The sequence below is a fragment of the Alosa alosa genome, chromosome 5 (genome assembly GCF_017589495.1).
Source record: "Alosa alosa isolate M-15738 ecotype Scorff River chromosome 5, AALO_Geno_1.1, whole genome shotgun sequence".
Lineage (NCBI taxonomy): Eukaryota > Metazoa > Chordata > Actinopteri > Clupeiformes > Clupeidae > Alosa > Alosa alosa.
In genome coordinates, this window is record NC_063193.1 from 33,573,383 (window position 1) to 33,594,694 (window position 21,312).

General features: G+C 42.8%; 1 protein-coding gene across 3 annotated transcripts; it reads left to right on the plus strand.

Moving 5' to 3' along the window:
• Window positions 1-595: 595 nt before the first annotated feature.
• LOC125295219 (phosphatidylinositol 4-phosphate 5-kinase-like protein 1) lies at window positions 596-19,602 on the plus strand. 3 transcript variants are annotated; one of them, XM_048244464.1, is made up of 10 exons: window positions 596-858; window positions 1,390-1,587; window positions 3,585-3,635; window positions 3,889-4,040; window positions 4,451-4,575; window positions 5,381-5,415; window positions 5,532-5,587; window positions 8,420-8,532; window positions 8,894-9,056; window positions 18,248-19,602. In XM_048244464.1, exons 1-10 carry the CDS (start codon window positions 784-786, stop codon window positions 18,672-18,674), a joined length of 1,395 nt encoding a protein of 464 aa, XP_048100421.1. In that variant the 5' UTR covers window positions 596-783; the 3' UTR covers window positions 18,675-19,602. The 3 variants fall into 3 exon arrangements, with proteins under 3 accessions (XP_048100421.1, XP_048100422.1, XP_048100423.1); XM_048244465.1 differs by having other exon boundaries at window positions 774-858; window positions 1,371-1,587; XM_048244466.1 differs by lacking the exon at window positions 596-858 and having other exon boundaries at window positions 1,547-1,587; window positions 3,930-4,040.
• Window positions 19,603-21,312: the final 1,710 nt, after the last annotated feature.

Below are 21,312 nucleotides of genomic sequence, written 5' to 3' on the forward strand. Positions count from 1 at the left end.
TAAACCCGTTTAGAAATCATTTGGATGGTTAAATGACCTGTTCCGGTGAAAATGGTGACTTTTCCCGCTGCCCCTAGCGTCCCCAGGCGGAAAACCAACCTTGCAACATTGCGACTACCGGTCCTGAAAAGAGAAGTGAGAAACAAGAAACTCGTTTTAAATCGTGTTTTTACCTTGTAACATCCACATTGTCTGCCAAACCTATGCTAACCGTTTTGCTAGCTTGTAAACAAATCCATGTGCTTTATCGTTACCTTTTTCCACAGTTTGAAATAGCATAATGCACAATTTCTCCAGCAGAGGCGGAAATCCTGCCAAGTTTCCCTTTAACTTTTGATGCGCTCACAGAATCCTGGCTCTGAGCCAAAATGCGAGGGGTGGGGCCTGACGTGAGCTGTTATTGGATCAGTCGAGTGTCAATATGGAAATTTAACCAATGGGCCGATCGTTGGCCAAAATTATTTAATTATATATAGCCTATTCTATCGGCCCAATAGGTGCGTCGGCTTACCGGGAAAATGCCCGGTATGCCAGATGGCCAGTCCGCCCATGGTTGCACACTGGTCTTAGGCAACACATGATTAAAATGAATTATTTATGCACACATATTTACAGTGAGGTTTCTTATATATCTTGTTCTTATAGCTCTCCTTGAAGACAAAAATAACGGTTCGAATCAGGTCAAGTGGGACAGCGTGTGTAGAGAAGACGCTGGCGTTGGTGACGTGGGACACACCTGGAAAGGCACACCCTTAAAATCCTGTCTGACCTGACAGGTGTGGAATGTGGGACACACGCATCCGCACTGGATTGACTGACATTCAAGATCATTCGGATCAAGACCAACAGAGCCCCACGGTAGGCTATCAAACCACGCCAATGACGGCTTTGGTTGTTTTGTGAGCTTCCAGTAGCTTAGTCTACACACAGAGGAGTAGGCTTTGATATATTACATTACAATTATTGCGGATGTAGGCTATTCTACCTGTAAGGGAAGCTAGGAGGCTATCGTTAAGATTACATTGAAATTGTTCTAACGTTTTAAAATAATCTGTCACATTGAATACACAGATTAATGCATCAGAATTGTCTGATCATTTGACCGGTCCGCATCTATGGCGCCTTGCAGTAGCCTGCAGTAGCCTACATTGCATTCCCATTCTCATCTTCCGCCAATGAGCTAGCCAGCCAAAAGATAATCAGTATTAGCCTACATGTCTTAACTTTATACTAACTACCCAGCAGACTGGGCTAATTGATTCAGACGAGGAACAGGGGCCTTGATGTTGGAATCAGCATCAGCATCCCCATTGCGCACTGGCCTTTAACTCTCTTTTACAAATCAGTTTGATGTAAAAACCAACCGACAGGTCCTTCCTTGGTCCTTAGATGGAGAGGCCGAAGAAACAGAAGAAACAGCGGCGCTCAGGCACCGTTGACAGGCGCCTGTGGGCTCGCCTGACCCGCCGCTGGAGGTTGCTGGGTCTTTTCGAGATCGGTGAGGATCATGAGTTTTACAACCTGACCGTCATGATGAAAGATGGCCTCTCCGCAGCGCTAGAGTCCGCCGTTGACCAGCCCGCACAGGTAAGAGGGACTGGAACTGAGTGGCCTTGTACAAAGACTCTTAGTCACACTCTCAAAATCAAAAAGCATGTGAAAAGAGCATAAAACATTTATGTGATTATGTGATAATATACAAGTCTCGTAAACCCATATTTAGCAGCAAAAGGACATAGTATCAAACGTTGAAAATGAAAATTTGGACTATTTCATGGAAAATATATGTTAATTTTGAATTTGATGCACATGTTTCAACAAAAGTTGGGACAGGGAATGTTTACCACTGTGCAGCTTCACCTCTTCATTTAACAAAATTCTGTAAATGTTTAGGAACTGAGGAGACCAGTTGCTAGAGTTTTGAGAATGAAATGTTGTCCCATTACTACCCGATATTAGCCTAGAAATCTAGACGCGCCCCTAGCGGCAGCAAAGGGCTAGTCTAGCAACTCTCCGTTGGCTTGTGAGCTCCAGAAATCTAAACTTAATCAGTACATTGAAATCGTGTATAGAGTCGTTTGGTGGGCTTAACATAATGATTGATGGCAGAGTTGCAAAGGTTTGGCTTGAATTCCCTGCTACTTGAAAACAAATATCCTATTAAGGCCCTATTGTGTGCAGAGGGAATTTGAAAGACAACTGATTATCCCCCCTCGGACTGAGCACTGCGAACGGTGAGTGCCCAGACCCTACATTTTAATGTGGGTCTGGCTCGCCAGGCTAACCTGATATAGGATTTCAGTTGCTCAACAGTATGGGGTATTCTTAGTCATGTTTTTCATTCCATGATACACCACTAATTTGACAGGTCTGGACTGCAGACAGGCAATTTTAGCACCTGGACTCTTCCTCTGGAGACATTTAAATATGTGCAGAATTAATTTTGGCATTGTTTTCCTGAAATATTCAAGGTCTTCCTTGGTAAAGATACTGCCTGGATGGCAGTATTGCTCAAAACCTGTATACATCATTCAGAATTGATTGTGCCTGGCCAGATGTGCAAGATGCCCATGCTGTAGGCACGAATGCACCTCCACACCGTCATAGATGCTGGGTTTCGAACTGAGCCCTAAAACAAGTTGTATGGTTGGACATACTTGGATACTTGGAGAGGCCCTCTCCTCTTTAGCCCAGATGAGTCCATGATTTCCTAAAAAGAATGGCACATTTCGATTGGTCACAGGACTTTTCCCCCTGTTACCTCAGTCCATTTTACACAAGCTCAGGCCCAGATAAGATGGTGGTATTTTTTGTATCATGTCTAAATACAATTTTGGCTGTTGCATGGTTAATGTTTTTGAATTGAGTATCAAACTGTGCACATAGACAATGGTTATCAGAGGTTTTCCTGAGCCCATACAATGATTTTCTTTACAGACAGGTCTGGTTTTGATGCAGTGCCATCTGAGGCCCAAAGGACCATGGCCATCCAATATTGTTTTTCAGCTCTATCCCTTGTTTGCAAAGATTTCTCTGGATTCTCTGAATTTTTATTAATATTGTGTCCTGTAGGTGATGAACTCCCCAAATTCTTTACAATATCATGTTACGAAGCATTTAAATTACATTTTTTCATCATTTGTGCATGGTTTACACAGAGTGATGAATACCCCTACATCTTTACTTCTAAGAGACCCTGCCTCTCTGGGATGCTCTTTTTCATACCCAATCATGTTGCCAGTTCCCTAATTAGTTGTGAAACATGCCTCCTTTTGTTTTTTTTATCATTACACAACTTTTCCAGCATTTTGTTACTCCCGTCCCAACTTTTTTTGAAACATATTGCTGGTATCAAATTCAAAATTAAACATATATTTTACATGAAATAGTCAAATTTGTAATTTTCAACATTTGATATGTTGTCTGTGTCCTTTTTGCAACTAAATATGAGTTTAAGAGATTTGCAGATTATTACATTCTGTTTTTATTTGCATTTAACACAGCGTCCCAGCTTTTTCTGTTTTGGGGTTGTACACTCATCTGGCCATAATAAGATATTTGATCTTCTGTTCTTTCTTTGCTAGACTGAGCTGACCGTAGATGACTATAACAAGGAAGAGTGTCAGGTGCATGAGGTAAGCCTGCATTCCTTCTCAGTAACACACACACACACACACACACACACACACACACACACACACACACACACACACAGAAATTTGGAATCATACATTCACACACACTCATCTACACACAAACAGAAATATATGATCTCTCTCTCTATCACGCATACACACACACTCACACACACACGCACACACACACACACACACACACATGCATATTTTCCTGTCATCCACACCATCCCTGGCTGGTTGTGGTCTGAAGGGGTTTGAGATGCAGACGTTTGCGGGCCCTGTGTTTGTCAGTCTGCGGCGAGCGCTTGACATCTGCGAGCGAGACTACCAAACGTCCCTCTCTACCGATGGCTACCTGCAGTTCATCAGCAACTCCAAGAGCAAGGCCGACTTCTACCTCACGTGAGTGCTTAGCACGCAGACAATTAAACCAGTGGCACTAATGAGTGAAGAGAACACACACACACACACACACACACACACACACACACACACACACACACACACACACACATAGTTGCATAGATATACCACATACATGCTCACATACTCACTCACACAGACAGAAAGCATACACTATATGACTGACTATTCTATGGATTTAGTGTGGAATACAGACAGGGAAAAGTACAGACAGGAAATCATCTACTGACACACAGAACACAGGAAATCATCCAGCACTGACACACAGAACACAGGAAATCATCTAGCACTGACACACAGAACATTGAATTCCTGTTTTTCAGTTATGAATCATCCAAGTGTTTTACCTCAGTTGAGTTTGTTTTAAATATGTCTCTTGTACGGTACAGGAATGATAAATGTTACTTCCTGAAGACCCAGAATAAACGTGAGGTCAACTTCCTCCTGTCTAACTTGAAGAAATACATGGAGCATCTAGACAAGTATCCCCACTCACTGATGGTGCGGTTCCTGGGTAAGGAACATGACAACTTCTCAACTTCTCATGATATCTCCACTTACTGATGGTGTGGTTCCTGGGTAAGGAACATGAGAACTTCTCATGATGTCCCTTTTATTAGACAGCAGCTGGTGGCGGATAGCTACAAAGGAACTGATTTGATCGTGATTTGGCACAGCAGCACCACATCAAAGCCTGGACCAGAGCTGCTCATCTATTTGGGATATTATGATATTGTCACAATAGAAATCATGACATGTAATGAATGTGTCCTCCATGTCTTAAAGGAACCATATGTAAGATTGTGGCCGAAAGTGGTACTGCAATCACTTTCAAATTACTCTAGAGCGGTGTATCCCCTCCCCCCTGACTCGAGGTTGCCAACCCGGATGCCGAAACACCACTGACTTTGTGATTAGTAGATAGGTGGAGGGTGGCGCATCAGGCCAAAACACAACATGACATTACAAAACACAACATCAACATCAGTTGAGGGCCGCAACTTCACTTTTTAAATGACAATATCCTGGCCGGACTACTGTTGTCAGTGATATAAGTATTTGAAATAAACATGATTTCCTAATGTCTAGTGACATATCAGGGCCATTTTATGATTAATTGAAATACATTTCTTGCATACGGTTCCTTTAATATAGGTGTGGAATGTAATGAATGTGTCCTCCATGTCTTAATACAGGTGTGGAATGTAATGAATGTGTCCTCTATGTCTTAATACAGGTGTGGAATGTAATGAATGTGTCCTCCATGTCTTAATACAGGTGTGGAATGTAATGAATGTGTCCTCCATGTCTTCATATAGGTGTGCACCGCATCATCATTCATGGTGGCGTAAAGGTAACTGATCATCACATTCTTATATGACAAACCACAGACACAACGTCTGTGTGGGCTCAGCAGCATCTGTGTGAGTAGTGAAGTGAGACTCAGGTTTGGACACTTTTCTTTTTCAGAAATATTTCATTGTGATGCAGAGCGTCTTCTATCCCGACGAGAGGATAACAGCCAGGTGAGTACATTCATGCCTGCTTACCTGCTGCACTCACACCTGCTTACCTGCTGCACTCTGATGGTAATGTTGATACCATAGATTTAATAGAGACCCAGTCAGACCAATAGTATGAAAAATCAGGAACAGAGTTTATTTACAATGATGCGCATCAAGGGAGAGACAGCATGACTTCACCTAAAGATCCATCAGCTGCTCTAACTAGACAAGGAAATAGTTAGGGTTTAAGTATCCTTCCAGGCTGACAGGAGATGGCGTTGGTCATCCCATCTCATGTGGACTACACTGAATCAGACTCTGATTAGTGGCAGCCTGGCAATCCGGAACAGATAGCTACTGACGCAGCCATGTAGAACAGTGAAACACTGCAAAGACATAATATTCCCGCTTATCTCTAAATACAGTCACACACAGATATACACAGGGACAGTACAGATATCATACAGTCATTACCTAGAATCATACTTTTAGTATCAAAGTGACCCACTAATGAGAAATGCAGAACATTAAACCACATATTGGAATATTGGACATAATGCAGAACATTAAACCACATATTGGAATATTGGACATAATGCAGAACATTAAACCACATATTGGAATATTGGACATAATGCAGAACATTAAACCACATATTGGAATATTGGACATAATGCAGAACATTAAACCATATATTGGAATATTGGACACTCATTGCTGCACTCACACCTGCTTACCTGCTGCACTCACACCTGCTTACCTGCTGCACTCACACCTGCTTCTACCTGCTGCACTCACACCTGCTTCTACCTGCTGCACTCGCCCCTGCTTCTACCTGCTGCCTGCAGGTGTTGTGTATAGAATTATACGTAGCTACAATTATTACTGAACATACAACCGGTATAGAAATCAATTGAGTTGTTACTGGAACTGAGATTAAAGCACCATGTGTGATATATAATATTACTGATTAAAGCACCATGTGTGATATATAATATTACTGCACCATGTGTGATATATAATATTACTGATTAAAGCACCATGTGTGATATATAATATTACTGCACCATGTGTGATATATAATATTACAGATTAAAGCACCATGTGTGATATATAATATTATTGATTAAAGCACCATGTGTGATACATGTATATAATATTACTGATTAGAGCACCATGTGTGATATCCCATGTGTGAAATATAATATTACTGATTAAAGCACCATGTGTGATATATAATATTACTGCACCATGTGTGATACATAATATTACTGATTAATGCCCCATGTGTGATATATAATATTACTGATTAAAGCCCCATGTGTGATATATAATATTACAGATTAAAGCACCATGTGTGATATATAATATTACTGCACCATGTGTGATATATAATATTACTGATTAAAGCACCATGTGTGATATATAATATTACTGCACCATGTGTGATATATAATATTACAGATTAAAGCACCATGTGTGATATATAATATTATTGATTAAAGCACCATGTGTGATACATGCATATAATATTACTGATTAAAGCACCATGTGTGATATCCCATGTGTGAAATATAATATTACTGATTAAAGCACCATGTGTGATATATAATATTACTGCACCATGTGTGATATATAATATTACTGATTAAAGCCCCATGTGTGATATATAATATTACAGATTAAAGCACCATGTGTGATATATAATATTACTGATTAAAGCACCACACGTGTGAAATATAATATTACTGATTAAAGCACCATGTGTGATATATAATATTACTGCACCATGTGTGATATATAATATTACTGATTAATGCCCCATGTGTGATATATAATATTACTGATTAAAGCACCATGTGTGATATATAATATTACTGCACCATGTGTGATATATAATATTATTGATTAAAGCACCATGTGTGATATATAATATTACTGCACCATGTGTGATATATAATATTACTACACCATGTGTGATATATAATATTATTGATTAAAGCACCATGTGTGATATATAATATTACTGGATCTAAGATTAAAGCACCATGTGTGATATATAATATTACTGTACCATGTGTGATATATAATATTACTGATTAAAGCACCATGTGAAATATAATATTACTGGAACTGAGATTAAAGCACCATGTGTGATATATAATATTACTGCATGCAATTTTTATCATCTGGCTGTTTGGCCTTTGGTTGAATGTTAGCTGTTGGATGTGTAACGGACGGTGCCCTGCCAGGAGACCGCAGACGTAAATTATCCAGTGGCTTAATCTGGGGCAATGCATCAAATGGGGCAGCAGTGGCCTATTGGTTAGGGCTTCGGGCTTGTAACCGAAGGCTTGCCGGTTCGATCCCCGACCAGTGGTAAAAATGTGGGCAGGGGAAGTGGTTGAGCACTGCTCTCCCATGCCCACATCCACGGTTGAAGTGCCCTTGAGCAAGGCAACTAACCCCTCACTGCTCCCCGAGCGCTGCTGTAGCAGGCAGCTCACTGCGTCGGGATTAGTGTGTGCTTCACCTCACTGCGTGTTCACTGTGTGCTGAGTGTGCTTCACTAATTCACGGACTGGGATAAATGCAGAGACCCTCACTGGATCAAAAGAGTATATATACTTACTTTTTTGATCTTGTGAGGGTCTCTGCATTTATTCCAATATACTATATATACCCATTACCCAAGTATATATACTTACTTATATATTTAAATGGCAGCATTTATGTGTAAAATTGCACATTGGGCACATGTGGTCCTGCAGTCTTGAGTTTTGTCTGGCCTGACGTGTGGTATCTCGTGGGTGTGACGTGTTATCTCACCAATACCGCTTCTGTCCTCCTCAGATATGACGTGAAGGGCTGTGAGGTGGGACGCTGGACCAACCCCCCCGCTGAAGACACACAGCGCATTGTGGTACTGAAGGACATGAACTTTGAGGGACAACACATCAACCTGGGTAAGGAGAACACAGTCAGGGCAACACATCAACCTGGGTAAGGAGAACACAGTGAGGGCAGCACAGATTATGTGTGAAAAGCACACCAAGGGTGTGAAAACTCACTTTGAGATCTGATCTCACATCTGCGTGCAATCTCACAATCAACATTATAAATCCATTTGACATTGAAGCGAAGGGTTTTTGTTGGGCGGGAGATTTCTTGCATGAGTAAGTGTTTTCGGTAAAAATGTTCTATTTTAAGGTTCATAGGTCGAATTACTCACTCAAACCCAACGTTAAGCGTGTCACCGTGAAATGAAAGCGTCAGTGGCCATAGGGAGTGTAAAGCCACTCACTGCTGCTGTCTTCCTATTGGCAGGCGAGCACCGGTCCTGGCTGGTCCGTCAGGTGCAGCTGGACTCTGAGTTCCTGCGCAGCCTAAATGTTCTGGACTACAGCATCCTGTTGGCCCATCAGCCCCTGCATCTGGACGAGATCGACCAGAACCACGACCTCGCGACCCTCGTCCTCCGGACCACCATGTACGTACTCAGTGTCCTCATCATTATGCACACTCACTGAGGTGTGGGTCAAAGCATAACATCATATTTTACATAACAGATTATGCATCAGACAGATATTACTAAGAATGTCTCAATTAACTTTTCGGTTACACTTTACTTGACAGTATTGACATAAGAGTGACATGACACTGTCATGAACGTGTCATAAACAAATCATAAATGTTTATGACATAACGCTTCTGTTATTAAGTGACATTCGGTTTTTGTCATAACAAGTTAGGGTTAGGATTAGGTTTAGGGTTAGGGTTAGGTTAGGGGAACATGATGTTTGGTGGAGTGGGTGACTGTGAATGCACTGGCCGATTGGATCCAACCACACCAACAAGGAAGGGAATAGGGGTAAGAAAAAGGTCAACTGTCAAAATAAAAATAAAAATAAAAAAAATAATAATATGTAAATAACCCTGGGGGGTTAGGGATGGGGGGTTAGGGGTGGGGGGTGGGGGTTAGGTTTAGGGATGGGGGTTAGGTTAAGGGGTGGGGGGGTTAGGTTTAGGGATGGGGGTTGGGGTTAGGTTAAGGGATGGGGGTTAGGTTAAGGGGTGGAGGTTAGGTTTAGGGATGGGGGTTAGGTTAAGGGGGGGGGCTGGGTGGGGGGGGTTGGGGGTTAGGGGGGGTGGGGGTTAGGTTAGGGGGGGGGCTGGGGGGGTTTGGGGGTGGGCAGCTGGGTGGGGTTGGGTTTAGGGACTGGGGTTTGGGCCAAGCAGCTGGGTGGGGTTAAAACTAGGGACTGGGGCTAAAAAGGAAAAAAAAAAAGTAAGTGCATAGAAATGGGGCTGGGAGTAAAGGGATAGACTAAAACCAGTGTTATAAGTGCTAGAAATCAAAAGTGCTATAAGTGCTAAAATCAAAAGTGTAAAATTCATAAGAAACAACCTTTGAAAATAAAAACCACACTGCAAAAATAAAAAAGTAAACATATCTAAATTGTGTCAGGTAAAAAAAATAAAAAGGTAAAAGTCCTGGGTTAGTCTAGGGGAGTGGAAAAGATGGGGTGAACTGGGGTGGAGAACTTAATAAACTAAAAATAACAAAGTAATAACAAAGTAACAAAGGGATAAATAAATAACAGTTTTTTATATATATAAATAAATAAGACAGGACCTGGGAGAAAAGGGGAAGGAAAGATGTAGCTTTATTGAGAAGCAGAAGGAAACAGAGGAGTGGATTAATTGAGACCAAGGGGGAAGAAAGTGTGAAGTTTATTTATCCAGCTCCGTTCTGCTCGTTGCCTCTGTGCTTTCGAGGTCCAGCCGGGGGTTGCTCTCGAGACCACAAATGCCAAGGTGTGCAGTGCTGTGTTGCTGGAAATGTGTGACTATATGGGTGGTGCGTGAGTTCCTAGAAATGGTGTATAGATGCTGTTTGAGTCTGGTTTTGATTAGTGACCTGTTTCTCCTATATACTGTAAGTGACATTTATTGCATGTGATGATGTAGACAGCATTTGTGGTGTCTAGTGAGAGGGGTGTGTTAGGGGCAGAAAGGTGTGAGTGAAGGTTAGTGATGAAGTGTTGTGGTTTGAAGAAGGAGTCCTGTGGTGATGGCTTGAGTGGGGGCTTCCTGGAGAAACCGTGATCTAATGAGGAGGTCTTGAAGGTTTTGTTTTCACGGAAGGCTGAGATGAGTCTGTGATGTTGGAAGTGAGTGTGGGAGGACTGAAAGTGGGTGAAGTGTTGTTTGAGAGTGTGGTGCAAGTGTGTGGTGGGTTGTGAAAAGGTAGTGACTAGTGGAATGAAAGGTGTGGCAGTGGGGTTGGGGTCAGGAGTGGGGTTGGGGGGGGCCATTATGGTGGGAGGAGAATTAGTGTCAGAGGCGAGTGGGAGCAAGAAGGGTCAGGGTGTCTGTTTTAATTTTCCTGAGAAATCTTTTTTGAGTATCCACAGGAGGAGGGCTCTAAAGAGAATTTCTATCGCTTCCTGGAGGTCTGTGGGAAAAAAGTGCGAATCTGATTGGAAACGAATGATTTGTGATTTAATGATGCCTCGGAAAGTGTGTTTGGGGTGGTAACTGGATTTATGCAAAAAGTGCGTGCGTATCAGTGGGTTTGAAGAAAATTTTAGTACTGAGGGAACTATGTGTTGGAGTGGATGGTGTAAGAAAAAGTGTGGTGTCAGGAAATTGACTGAGTGAGGGTCAATTGTGGATTTCAGTTTAATTGTAGTGTGGTGCGTGTTGAGTATGTTCATAAAGTCAGTGAATTGGTCTAGTGTGTGAGTCCAGGCGCCGATGATATCATCCAGAAGCGATAGAAAAGAGGGGTTTCAGGGGACATTTGGCTAAGGCTTCTTGCTCCTCCCACTAAGCGCTCATAAAGATGTTGGCATATCTTGAGGGCGAATCTCTGGCCCATGGCAGTTCCATGGATTTGTAAAAACAGTTTGTCGTCGAATTCAAAGTCATTATGGGTTAAGCAGATTTCTAAAAGTTGAAGTAAAGTATTGTCTGGGCGTGTGGGATCTGGAAATTGAGTAAACTTGTGCTGTACTGCTTGAAGGCCTGAGATGGTGTCTATGTTTGTATAGAGACTGTCAACATCGATGGTGAACAGGTAAGTATGGTTGGGAACTGCCATGGGCCGGATTTTATGTATGAAATCATATGTGTCTTGTATGTATGTGGGGTGTTTAGTGGAGAGGGGATTAAGAAAATGATCTATGAAAAAAGAAATGTTATAGGTGGTGGAACTACAATCTGAAACTATAGGTCTACCAGGAGGGACTGCGAAGGGAATTGTCCATGAGTCAGGTGGCTTGTGGATTTTGGGCAGAAGATAAAAAGGCGGGGGTCTGGGTTGGTCTGGTCGATCAGGAAATCAAATTGTTTTTTGGTTATGGAATGATTGGTATATAGTGAGAGGACCAGATTGCGAACTTTTTCTTGTGCTTTGGGTTGAAGGGATTGAGTGATGGGTTTGTAATGGAGTGGGTTGGAAAGTTGCCTGTTGGCTTCTAGGAGGTATTGGTGAGTGTCTAGAATAACTATTTTGGAACCCTTGTCGGCTGGTGAGTGTCTATGTTTGGGTTGTGGCAAAGTTGGAAAATTGCTCTTTTTTTCTGCTGGGGAGATGTTGGGGTGGCTGGAGTCAAAAGGGCGGGAGAGATAGGTGGACAGGGAATGGAGATCTTGCCTAATAAGGGTACGTAGTCTCCCATCCACCTGGGAAGAGTCAGGTTCCCAGGTGGAGGGGAGAGTGAAAGGGACGGGCTCACGGTGGGGTTTGTGTTTAAAATGATCATGTAATTTCAAGCGTCTATGATAACCATGGATGTCCCTTCGCAGTCCCTCCCGGTCCTGGCTGGTAGGTGTGGGAATAAAAGAAAGACCTTTTTCTAGAAGTGCAGTTTGTACAGGGGAGAGAATAAGGGACTTGGACAAGTTGAGGATGAGGGAGTCAGTGTGAGGTGAAGTGTGATTCAGGGTGTGTGAGGGTGTGTCCTGATTTAGGGTCTGTGAAACGTTAAATTTAGTTGTGAGCACCAGAAGTGGAGGATTTTGGAAGCTACCTCTGGGGTCCAGTGGATGTGATCAAGTGTGGTGGAAAATTGATCTGCTGGAAGTGGTTGGAGGTGGGGGAGGTGGGTGGTGATGTAGCGGTTAATCTCGGTGAGATTGTACTTGTAGTGTGGGTGAATAGAGGGGGAAAAGTTGATGACCGGGACATAAATGTTGGCGTTGGGGGAAAACTTTGGTGGCCAACTTAAACATTTTGTTAAGTTGTTTGTTGGTGGTGGCCTTAGCATTGTGCTCTCTGTTGTTGGTACCCACCGACAGGACTAACAGCTCAACGGCTTCTTGTGGGGACGTTTTCTCAAGTAACCGGTTCATGTGGTTGGCTGTGGCACCTGGGTAGCTGTCTATCTGTATGTTGGGATATGGATGAGGGGGAATACGGGCCAGATTGGAATCGCCTATGAATAATATGGGTTTGTTAGGTCTGATGTGCCACTCCTGAAGTCTATTGTTGGACCATTTGTGATAGGTAGGAGAGAAGAGGGGGAGAGAGAGAAGTGGGACTGTAGGAGTCCGAAGAAGAGGAAGGGGCCTAGGGGACAGGGGTTGTGTAGAGTGTGGTGTAGGTGAGGGTTTGTGTAGAGGTAGGGGGGAGGGAGTAGGAGCCCCAGACAGTTCTACACCTGTGGAGGTGGAGGGCTCAGCATTGGGTTTTGTAAGCTGGTTAGCTTTTTTGTTTCCCTTGCTCATCATCACCCTTGATGGTTTGGACTGTCCTGGGTCTACCCCTCCCACTTGGGTGGAACCTGGTGGAGAGAGACATGGTGTTATATCCTGTGGAACCAAATGTGTTATGAGGTGGTTAGCCTGGGTGGTGTTAGTGGTGGCCGTGTTAGGGCGTTGGGTGATTGTGGGCTGACTGTTATGAGTGTGAGTGACAAGGGCTGTAACCTGTATGGTGGGTCTATTTGTAAGGGTGGTGTTAGGGTTAGGGTTAGTAAGAGGGTTTGGGGTGTCAATGGGAGAAGTGCCTATGGGTGTTGGAGTAGTGGGGGGATTTTTGGTGTGGTGTTGTGCGTTCTGAGTGGTGTGTGTGGTGTTGGGTGGGTGTTGATTGTCATCAGTATCTGAGAGTGTATCTGTCAGGTCAGGTGTGTTGATGGTAAAAGTGACCTGCTGTAAGTCAATGGAAGTGGAGAGTGAAGGGATGGATGGGGTGGTAAGTGTAAGTGTGGGATGTGGCATAACTCCCAAGTCCTGTTTAGGAGGGGGAGTAGGGGGCCCTAGTGGGTGCAGGAAGAGGAGGGAATTCAGTGAGAAAAGAGGGGGTCAGAAGAGTGAGTGGGTGTGGGGGTCCCTAGGAGTGGGGGTAGTAGTATGGGGGGGGTGGTGTGTGTTGGTGTTGTGTGGGGGAAGACTGAGGGTTGAGAAGCCGTTGAACTGTCTGTAAGGTAGTGGGTGACAGGCGAGTATGGTACCTCTTTCTGGCCCAGCCACTGGCAATCTGAAATGCCAGTGTATTGAAAGGGGAAGGGGTGGAAGTCAGTAGTGTAAGTTGTGTGTTATAGTGTTCCAGAAGAATGTCCATGTTGTGTTGCATCCAGTCTGATGTGTTCTGGTTGAGTAGTGTGCGTGTATGTTGAGTGGGTAGTGCTGGTTTAATAAATTGTGTAAGTTTGGCTACCTGTCTGGTCATACCTGTGGGGAAGAGGCCTGTCTGGAGTGCATGTGAAATTATGTGTTGGTGGTGAGTGACTTGAATCAGTTTGAAGTAGTGTTTGGATTGTTGTCGGGTGAGGGGATCTGGAGGTTGTGTGAGAGGACGTGTGTAGGGTCTGTTGAATGAGGCCATGTTGTATGTGTAGTGTAGTGAGTGAGTGGAAGTGAATGTATGGAGTTGTGTAGTGTAGGGAGAAGAAAAGAAACAAAACCAAAAAACCAAAAGTAAAAAAATGGGGGGGGCAAATATGTGGGAGGGGGGGAAAAAAGGAATGGGGGCAGCTGGCTAGAAAGGAGCAAAACGGTAAAAGCCAACCTTACAGAAATTAACCAACACTAAAAACAAACAACTGAGAAGATAAAAGCCCTTACCTGTGGCATGAGACCTAGGTGTGCATACCTCATGCTTGTGTTGAGCTTGATGTTTAAAGATCCACAGAGTAGTGTTCCAGATGGTAGATTGCTCAGGTTACCTCCAAAAGAGTGATGTTGCAGTCCAAGTTCATGAAAGAGAGCACAGTCTTGACAGCCAGGTGTGTAGCAAACAGTCCAGATAAGTGCTAGCATGCTAATCCATGTGGTCAGGCAGGTGGATAGGGTAGTCCTCTTACAGTGTTTGTTAAAATTTTAAAAGCCAATCTTTATTTCAAAACAATTTAAAACCAATTGGATTAACTAGTAAGGAATAAAAGCAGAATTACCGTGTTGCTCCTTGGAAAACTCCTGACGTTTCGGATAACTAATCCTGCATCAGAGGAGAAAGTGCCTAGTGCTGGTGTGTTTGGTATTTCAGCTAGAAATGAGGGGGGGGGTTTAGGAAGAGGAAGGGGTTTGTTTCTGGGAAGAAGGGTGTTGGTTGGATGTAGTGTGAGTCAATCTAAATGAGAGTATGTGGCTGTCTGTGATTGGGGCATTTGAAATTGGTCTGCAAATGGAGGGAAGCTAAGGTGGTTGGGAATTGTAGTTCTAAGTGTAAAAGGTGAAGTTGAGGTAGAGTGTAAAGGCTCTACTTAAGAGGTCCTCAGGGGTGTAGTGGCTAAGAGGCCAGACTGGAAGGGAGAAGGGCACAGGTTCGAGGCCCGTCTGACCAACTGTGCAAATAGCACTTATAAATAGGTTTTAATAAATAAATAAAATAAATAAAAGTAGTAAGAAGGTGAAACAGGGTTAGAAGATAAAAGAGAGGACCTAAAAGTGAAATATTAAGTAAAAGGTGTTAGGGTATGTTTGACTAATATGGAGAGGGTAAAACAGAGTAAAGGGGAGATTCCCTGGCGTAGTGGTGGGGAACTCGCTCCTGGACCCCAGAGTCGCAGGTTCGAGTCCCACCAGGGAGGGGCACGGAGGAGTTTTTCTCAAAAGGAGCTAATCTTTCTAGTAATAGAAAGTCTATACAGAGAATAAAAGGGTTTAAAATCAAAGAATAAAGGAGACTCAGTAGAGTAGGGGGAAAGCGTCTGCCCCTTGGCTGGAGGGTAGCAGGTTCAAACCCCAACAGAGTCACTCCAAATTTTTGTATTTTTTGAGAAAGTAAAGAAAAAAAAGAAAAGAAACAGAAATCAAATTGCAATAGCCAGTGCCCCCATGGGAGAGTGGTTAGGGCAGTGGGCTGGGAGTCTGGTGTGCTGGGTTCAAGACCCGGGTGTGGCCGGGCCAGAGGAGGACCAACCTGTCGGTGGGAGGAGAGCAGCCCCGGCTGGAGCTACGGTATGTAAAGGTTGATATGGAGAAAAGAAGAAAGTGTGGTGGATCCAATGGCACTGGCTGGGTTAGGTTAGGGGAACATGATATTTGGTGGAGTGGGTGACTGTGAATGCACTGGCCGATTGGATCCAACCACACCAACAAGGAAGGGAATAGGGGTAGGAAAAAGGTCAACTGTCAAAATAAAAAAAAAAATAATAATGAAAAAATAACCCTGGGGGTTAGGTTAGGGGTGGGGGGTGGAGGTTAGGTTTAGGGATGGGGGTTAGGTTAAGGGGGTGGGGGTTTAGGTTTAGGGATGGGGGTTAGGTTAAGGGGTGGGGGTTGGGGGTTAGGTTAAGGGGTGGGGGGCTGGGTTAGGGTTAGGTTAAGGGGTGGGGGCTGGGTTAGGCCTGGGGGCCCTGGGGGGGGTTAGGTTAAGGGGTGGGGGTTGGGGGTTGGAGGTTAGGTTAAGGGGTGGGGGTTGGGGTTTAGGTTAAGGGGTGGGGGCTGGGTTAGGGTTAGGTTAAGGGGTGGGGGCTGGGTTAGGGTTAGGTTAAGGGTTGGGGTTTGGGCCAAGCAGCTGGGTGGGGTTAAAACTAGGGACTGGGGCTAAAAGGAAAAAGAAGAAAGTAAGTGCATAGAAATGGGGCTGGGAGTAAGGGATAGACTAAAACCAGTGTTATAAGTGCTAGAAATCAAGAGTGCTGTAAGTGCTAAAAACCAAAAGTGGGTTAGGGTTAGGGTTCATGTGTCATGACAGTGTCATGTCACTCTTATGTCGATACTGTCAAGTAAAGTTTTACCAAGTTTTCTCTGTTATGGAACACACCGTTTTAAGTTTAAGTGGTTTGCATAGAGACTTATTTTCTATTGCTTTCAATCAGTCACTTCACCCCAAGAATGTTAATGTAATTGTTTTTGGGCCGAGCTGGTGTGGACAGTAAACATGAAATGGAGGCCAACACCAAATGCAATTTCAATACCTAAGTTTATTTACTAACAGAAAAACGGTGTCTATAGGGTATATGATAGGGCTTCTGGTTGCAGTTGCAAAGATACCAGTAATGACAGAGAATGGATGTGTGAGCAGACTGGGAAAGAAGAAAAGTGTGTGTGCAAATAAGTGGATGTTGAGTGTCTGCATGTGTGTGGATGTGGTGAATGAAAGTCTCGATGTGTGTGAGTGCAAGAGTCAGAATGTCAGAGAGGGTCCGACCCCTAGTGAGGCTGATCTTCAGGCTTATATAGACCACACCCAGTCGCCCACTCCAGATGCAATCAGTCAATTAACAACCCCACAGTCAATGCATAGGCCTCTACACAGACAGCAGGGGAAGTGGAGGGTCTTCACACCATATAACTTTGTTAAAGTCAACTACAATTTCTCAATTTAGTTTTCTCTGTAATGGAACATACCGTTTTAAGTTGTTTGAGTGGTTTGCATAGAGGCTTATTTTGTATTGCTTTCAAATCTTCTCTATGCCCCAAGAATGTTAATGTAATTGTTTTCCATATAATTTTATTTACAAATGAACTAAGTCCAGTGTATAGATACAGCATGATAGGTTTGATGTTTGAAGTCAGAGACTGATAAATAGATACAGTTGTGCTTAGTTAGCACCCCCATGCTAAAGTGGACTAAAAAGAGGAATAAAAAATCTTTTGGAAATTGATCTTAATGCCTTAATTAAGAAAATGAGAAAAAAGTCTATCCTTGAAGGACACCAATTTTCTTTTTGAATGAATTACGTATCGTAAATAAATATGTTCTTCCTTAAAATACAGGGGGCATACACCCCTATGTTAAATTCCCATAGAGGCAGGCAGCTTTTTATTTTTAAAGGCCAGTTATTTCATGGATCCAGGATACTATGCATCCTGATAAAGTTCCCTTGGCTTTTGGAATTAAAATAGCCCCACATCATCACATACCCTTCACCAGAGATTGGCATGGTGTTATTTCTGTTAGCCTATTAGCTGGTTTGATTTGCATTGAGAGATGATGTTATGGAAGGTACCCCATGCCAATCTCTATAGTGAAGGGTATGTCCATGAATTTGATAAATAAACACACCATATTTAAAAACTGGTGATGATAAAATAAGAAAATCATGATAAAACAACAGAAAACTCTAAAACTGTTCAAAGGGTTCACACACTTTCAAGCACTGGAGATAGATAGATTGATAAATAGACAGATACATAGATAGCTTTACTGTAATGACTTTACTGTTGAAAAATATAATCACACCACAGTCTTACTTATGTTTTTCATATTTACAATATGTATAGATCTGTGGATATAGAAACAGACCCTACTGAGCAGGAGCCTCTAAAGATCCCTGCTACTTTGGTGGAGGAGGACTCAGCCCTGCTGCAGTCGGACCAATCAAGGGGCCAGGCCCATGCCCTTGCAGAGGATCCAGTCACCGGAACCCCCCTACAGGAACTTCCCCACCGGCACTCCACAGAACTCCAGGAGTTCCATGACCAGAACCGCAGGCTTCTGCCGGAGTTCAAGAACCCAGTGCACGTCATCGATGGTCCCGAGCTGCGCTACTTTGTGGGCGTGGTGGACATTTTCACCGTGTACGGACTGAAGAAGAGGCTGGAGAACCTGTGGAAGAGAATCCGGTTCCCCGGCAGGGCGTTCTCCACCGTCAGCCCAACGGCGTACGCTCAGAGGTTCTCCCAGTGGGCGCAGAACCACACCAAGTAGCCAAGAAGAGAACACAAACAGGAAGCCATGGGAAAGGGAGTGTGATGTGTGAGAGCAGTTGAGAGAAAGATAGAAGCACTTATAGAAAAGCAGGACGATGGGCAGATAGAGGGTTATGGCAGATAGGTGGCAATTAGATAGAGAAATGAAAAGTACTGCAATTTAGTAGAGCAGCTGACAGAAAGATAGAATCAATTGAAGAATTAGGAAGATAGGCACATCATAATTAGATAGAAAAAATGAAAAACAAAAGTACTGCAATTTACCAAATACTGTATAGTTTTCAAGGATAAACATGATGTGCCTATGGTTTTGTAGGCACATTGACAGATATACTGTAAGTGGCGAATGTCAACTCTTCTCAAGTCTTAATGCTTTGTTGAGTAACTGGAATGGCCACTGTTGTGTAATGGAATATATAGTCTAAGCTCACCATGTTTACAATTTTATATGGGAGGCTATTTTGTGTGAAGAAAACAGATATGGAAACTGATTAATATTTTATTTTACGGTGCTGTTTTTCATAAATAAAGGTAAGCTACACATAATAAAAGATAAATAAATAATATAGGCTAAATAAATAAGAAAGAAAGAAAAAAAGAAAGAAGTGCCTGCAATAGGCCAGCTCAAAGATAGCATTGTAAAAGCTATAGGGCAATTCCATGCAAAGGTCATCCTTACCATGGAAAAAAAAGTTGTGCATACGCAAATAGAACTGTTGTTAAAATCTTCATTTAGGTCAATATTTTATTGTTTGTAACTGATCTGATTGAATTTGATGGAGAATGACTGTCTTTTTACATCATAAATATGGTGTTCAACCATACCAGAAACAAAATTTTTTACATGGTAATATTATACATATTTAAAAAGTGGATAAATGGACCCAAAGTAGAAACAAATTGTGTCATTTGACAAATTCCAGATTGACAAGGGAATGGTAGAGCAATGTCTATGCTCAGCTTGCCTTTAAGAGCACAACTCCTTACATTTGTAAGGCTTTTGTTTTTAAGTCAGCAAGTTCCATGGCCATGTCACATCCATAACGTTTTATAGGAAAAGTTTATGCTACACATAAAGTGTTGATGCGACAATGTCCATAGTGTCTGTGCAAAGCTGATTTATATCAATGTAAAGTGTGATGACCAAATTGTGCCCCTTTCTTACTTTTCAAACCTTTAATGGTGCGTTATGGATGTGACATTATGGATGTTATATGTCAATTTACAAGACTGGAGACTTTATTATACCTCAAAGCCGATAAAACGTCTGTTCTGGTGGCATGTCAGTTTCAAAGCATGTCACCTTAGTGTTTACAATTGACATTTCAAAGATTATTAGGTTGATCAAAACCACAGGGAGGCCTCGCCTAAGCATTAGCAAAACAAACATAATATTAAAATACCTCCAGTGATTAGCCTAGCCATAGCCTATTTTCAAGTGGCCTAATAATGAAAATCTGAGCGATTATCTTCCTGTAACTGTCATACTGTTGTTGTACAGTAACTGGATTATCGTGTTAGCTGGTGAAGATGGCTGACTTTGCAGCTGGAGTTAACATAGCAACCTCCTTCTGATGCAGATCTGTTCAGCCTGCCGTTCACGTCTGCTTAACACAGTTTAATTTTAAATGACGCGATATGCCAGCATTTGAAGTGTCAGGGTCTCTGTAGCTCATACCCACAGAGTAACATAAGTAACGGCAGCAATAAACTAGATGTACCGCATAGCGGTACAAAATATGACCGCCTCTCAGTCCTGCATATTCTCTTCATAAAAAAAATAAGCTTGTCAAATTTGTCTCCATCTTGTCAATTTGTCTCCATCTCCTACTCCTCAACGCGATGCATGTAAATGAGTGTTTGTATATGTGAGTTTGCTTTTGTGTGTAAGAGTGTGTGTGTGTGTGTGTGTGTGTCTGTGTGTGTGCATGTGCATATGCGTGCCTGTGTTTGTGTGTTTATGTGTGTGTGTGTGTGTGTGTGTGTGTGTGTGTGTGTGTGTTTGCATGCGCACATGCGTATGCGTGCCTGTGTGTGTGTGTTTATGTGTCTGCATTCATGTGGGTGGGTGTTTGTGCATGTGTGTGTGTGTGTGTGTGTGCTTGCCTGTCTGTATGTGTTTATGTGTGTGTGTGCTTGCCTGTCTGTATGTGTGCGACTGTGCGTGCATGCGTGTGTGCGCATGTGCTTGTGTGCACGTGCCCGTGCATGTACTTTATGTGTGCAAATAACAAATGAGTGGGTATGGGTTAGGTTCATGCAGGCTCTTGAGACTAACATACCATAAATATTTTGTCATCTTGGGTGCAACGGTTCAGGTAGGGCTAGGGGAGTGGCCACCAAGTATCATGTTCCCTGGTGTTTCAGTAACCCGGGAATCACTGACCAAAAATGATGATGGTAAAAGAAAAAAATTAATTTCTTTTTTATATTTTAAATGACTTGTTGTCCTGATTCTTCCTGTGGATCTTAGTGGGCACTGAGGAAGCAATAATTTCATCGCTAGTTTTTCATGATTACTATTTCAATTGTTTCATATCAAAATTCACTACTTAATTATGTGTTTTATGTAGTTTGTCAAGGACTGGTTCAGACCGCGTCACATCCATAGCGTGAAACCGTCACATCCATAACGC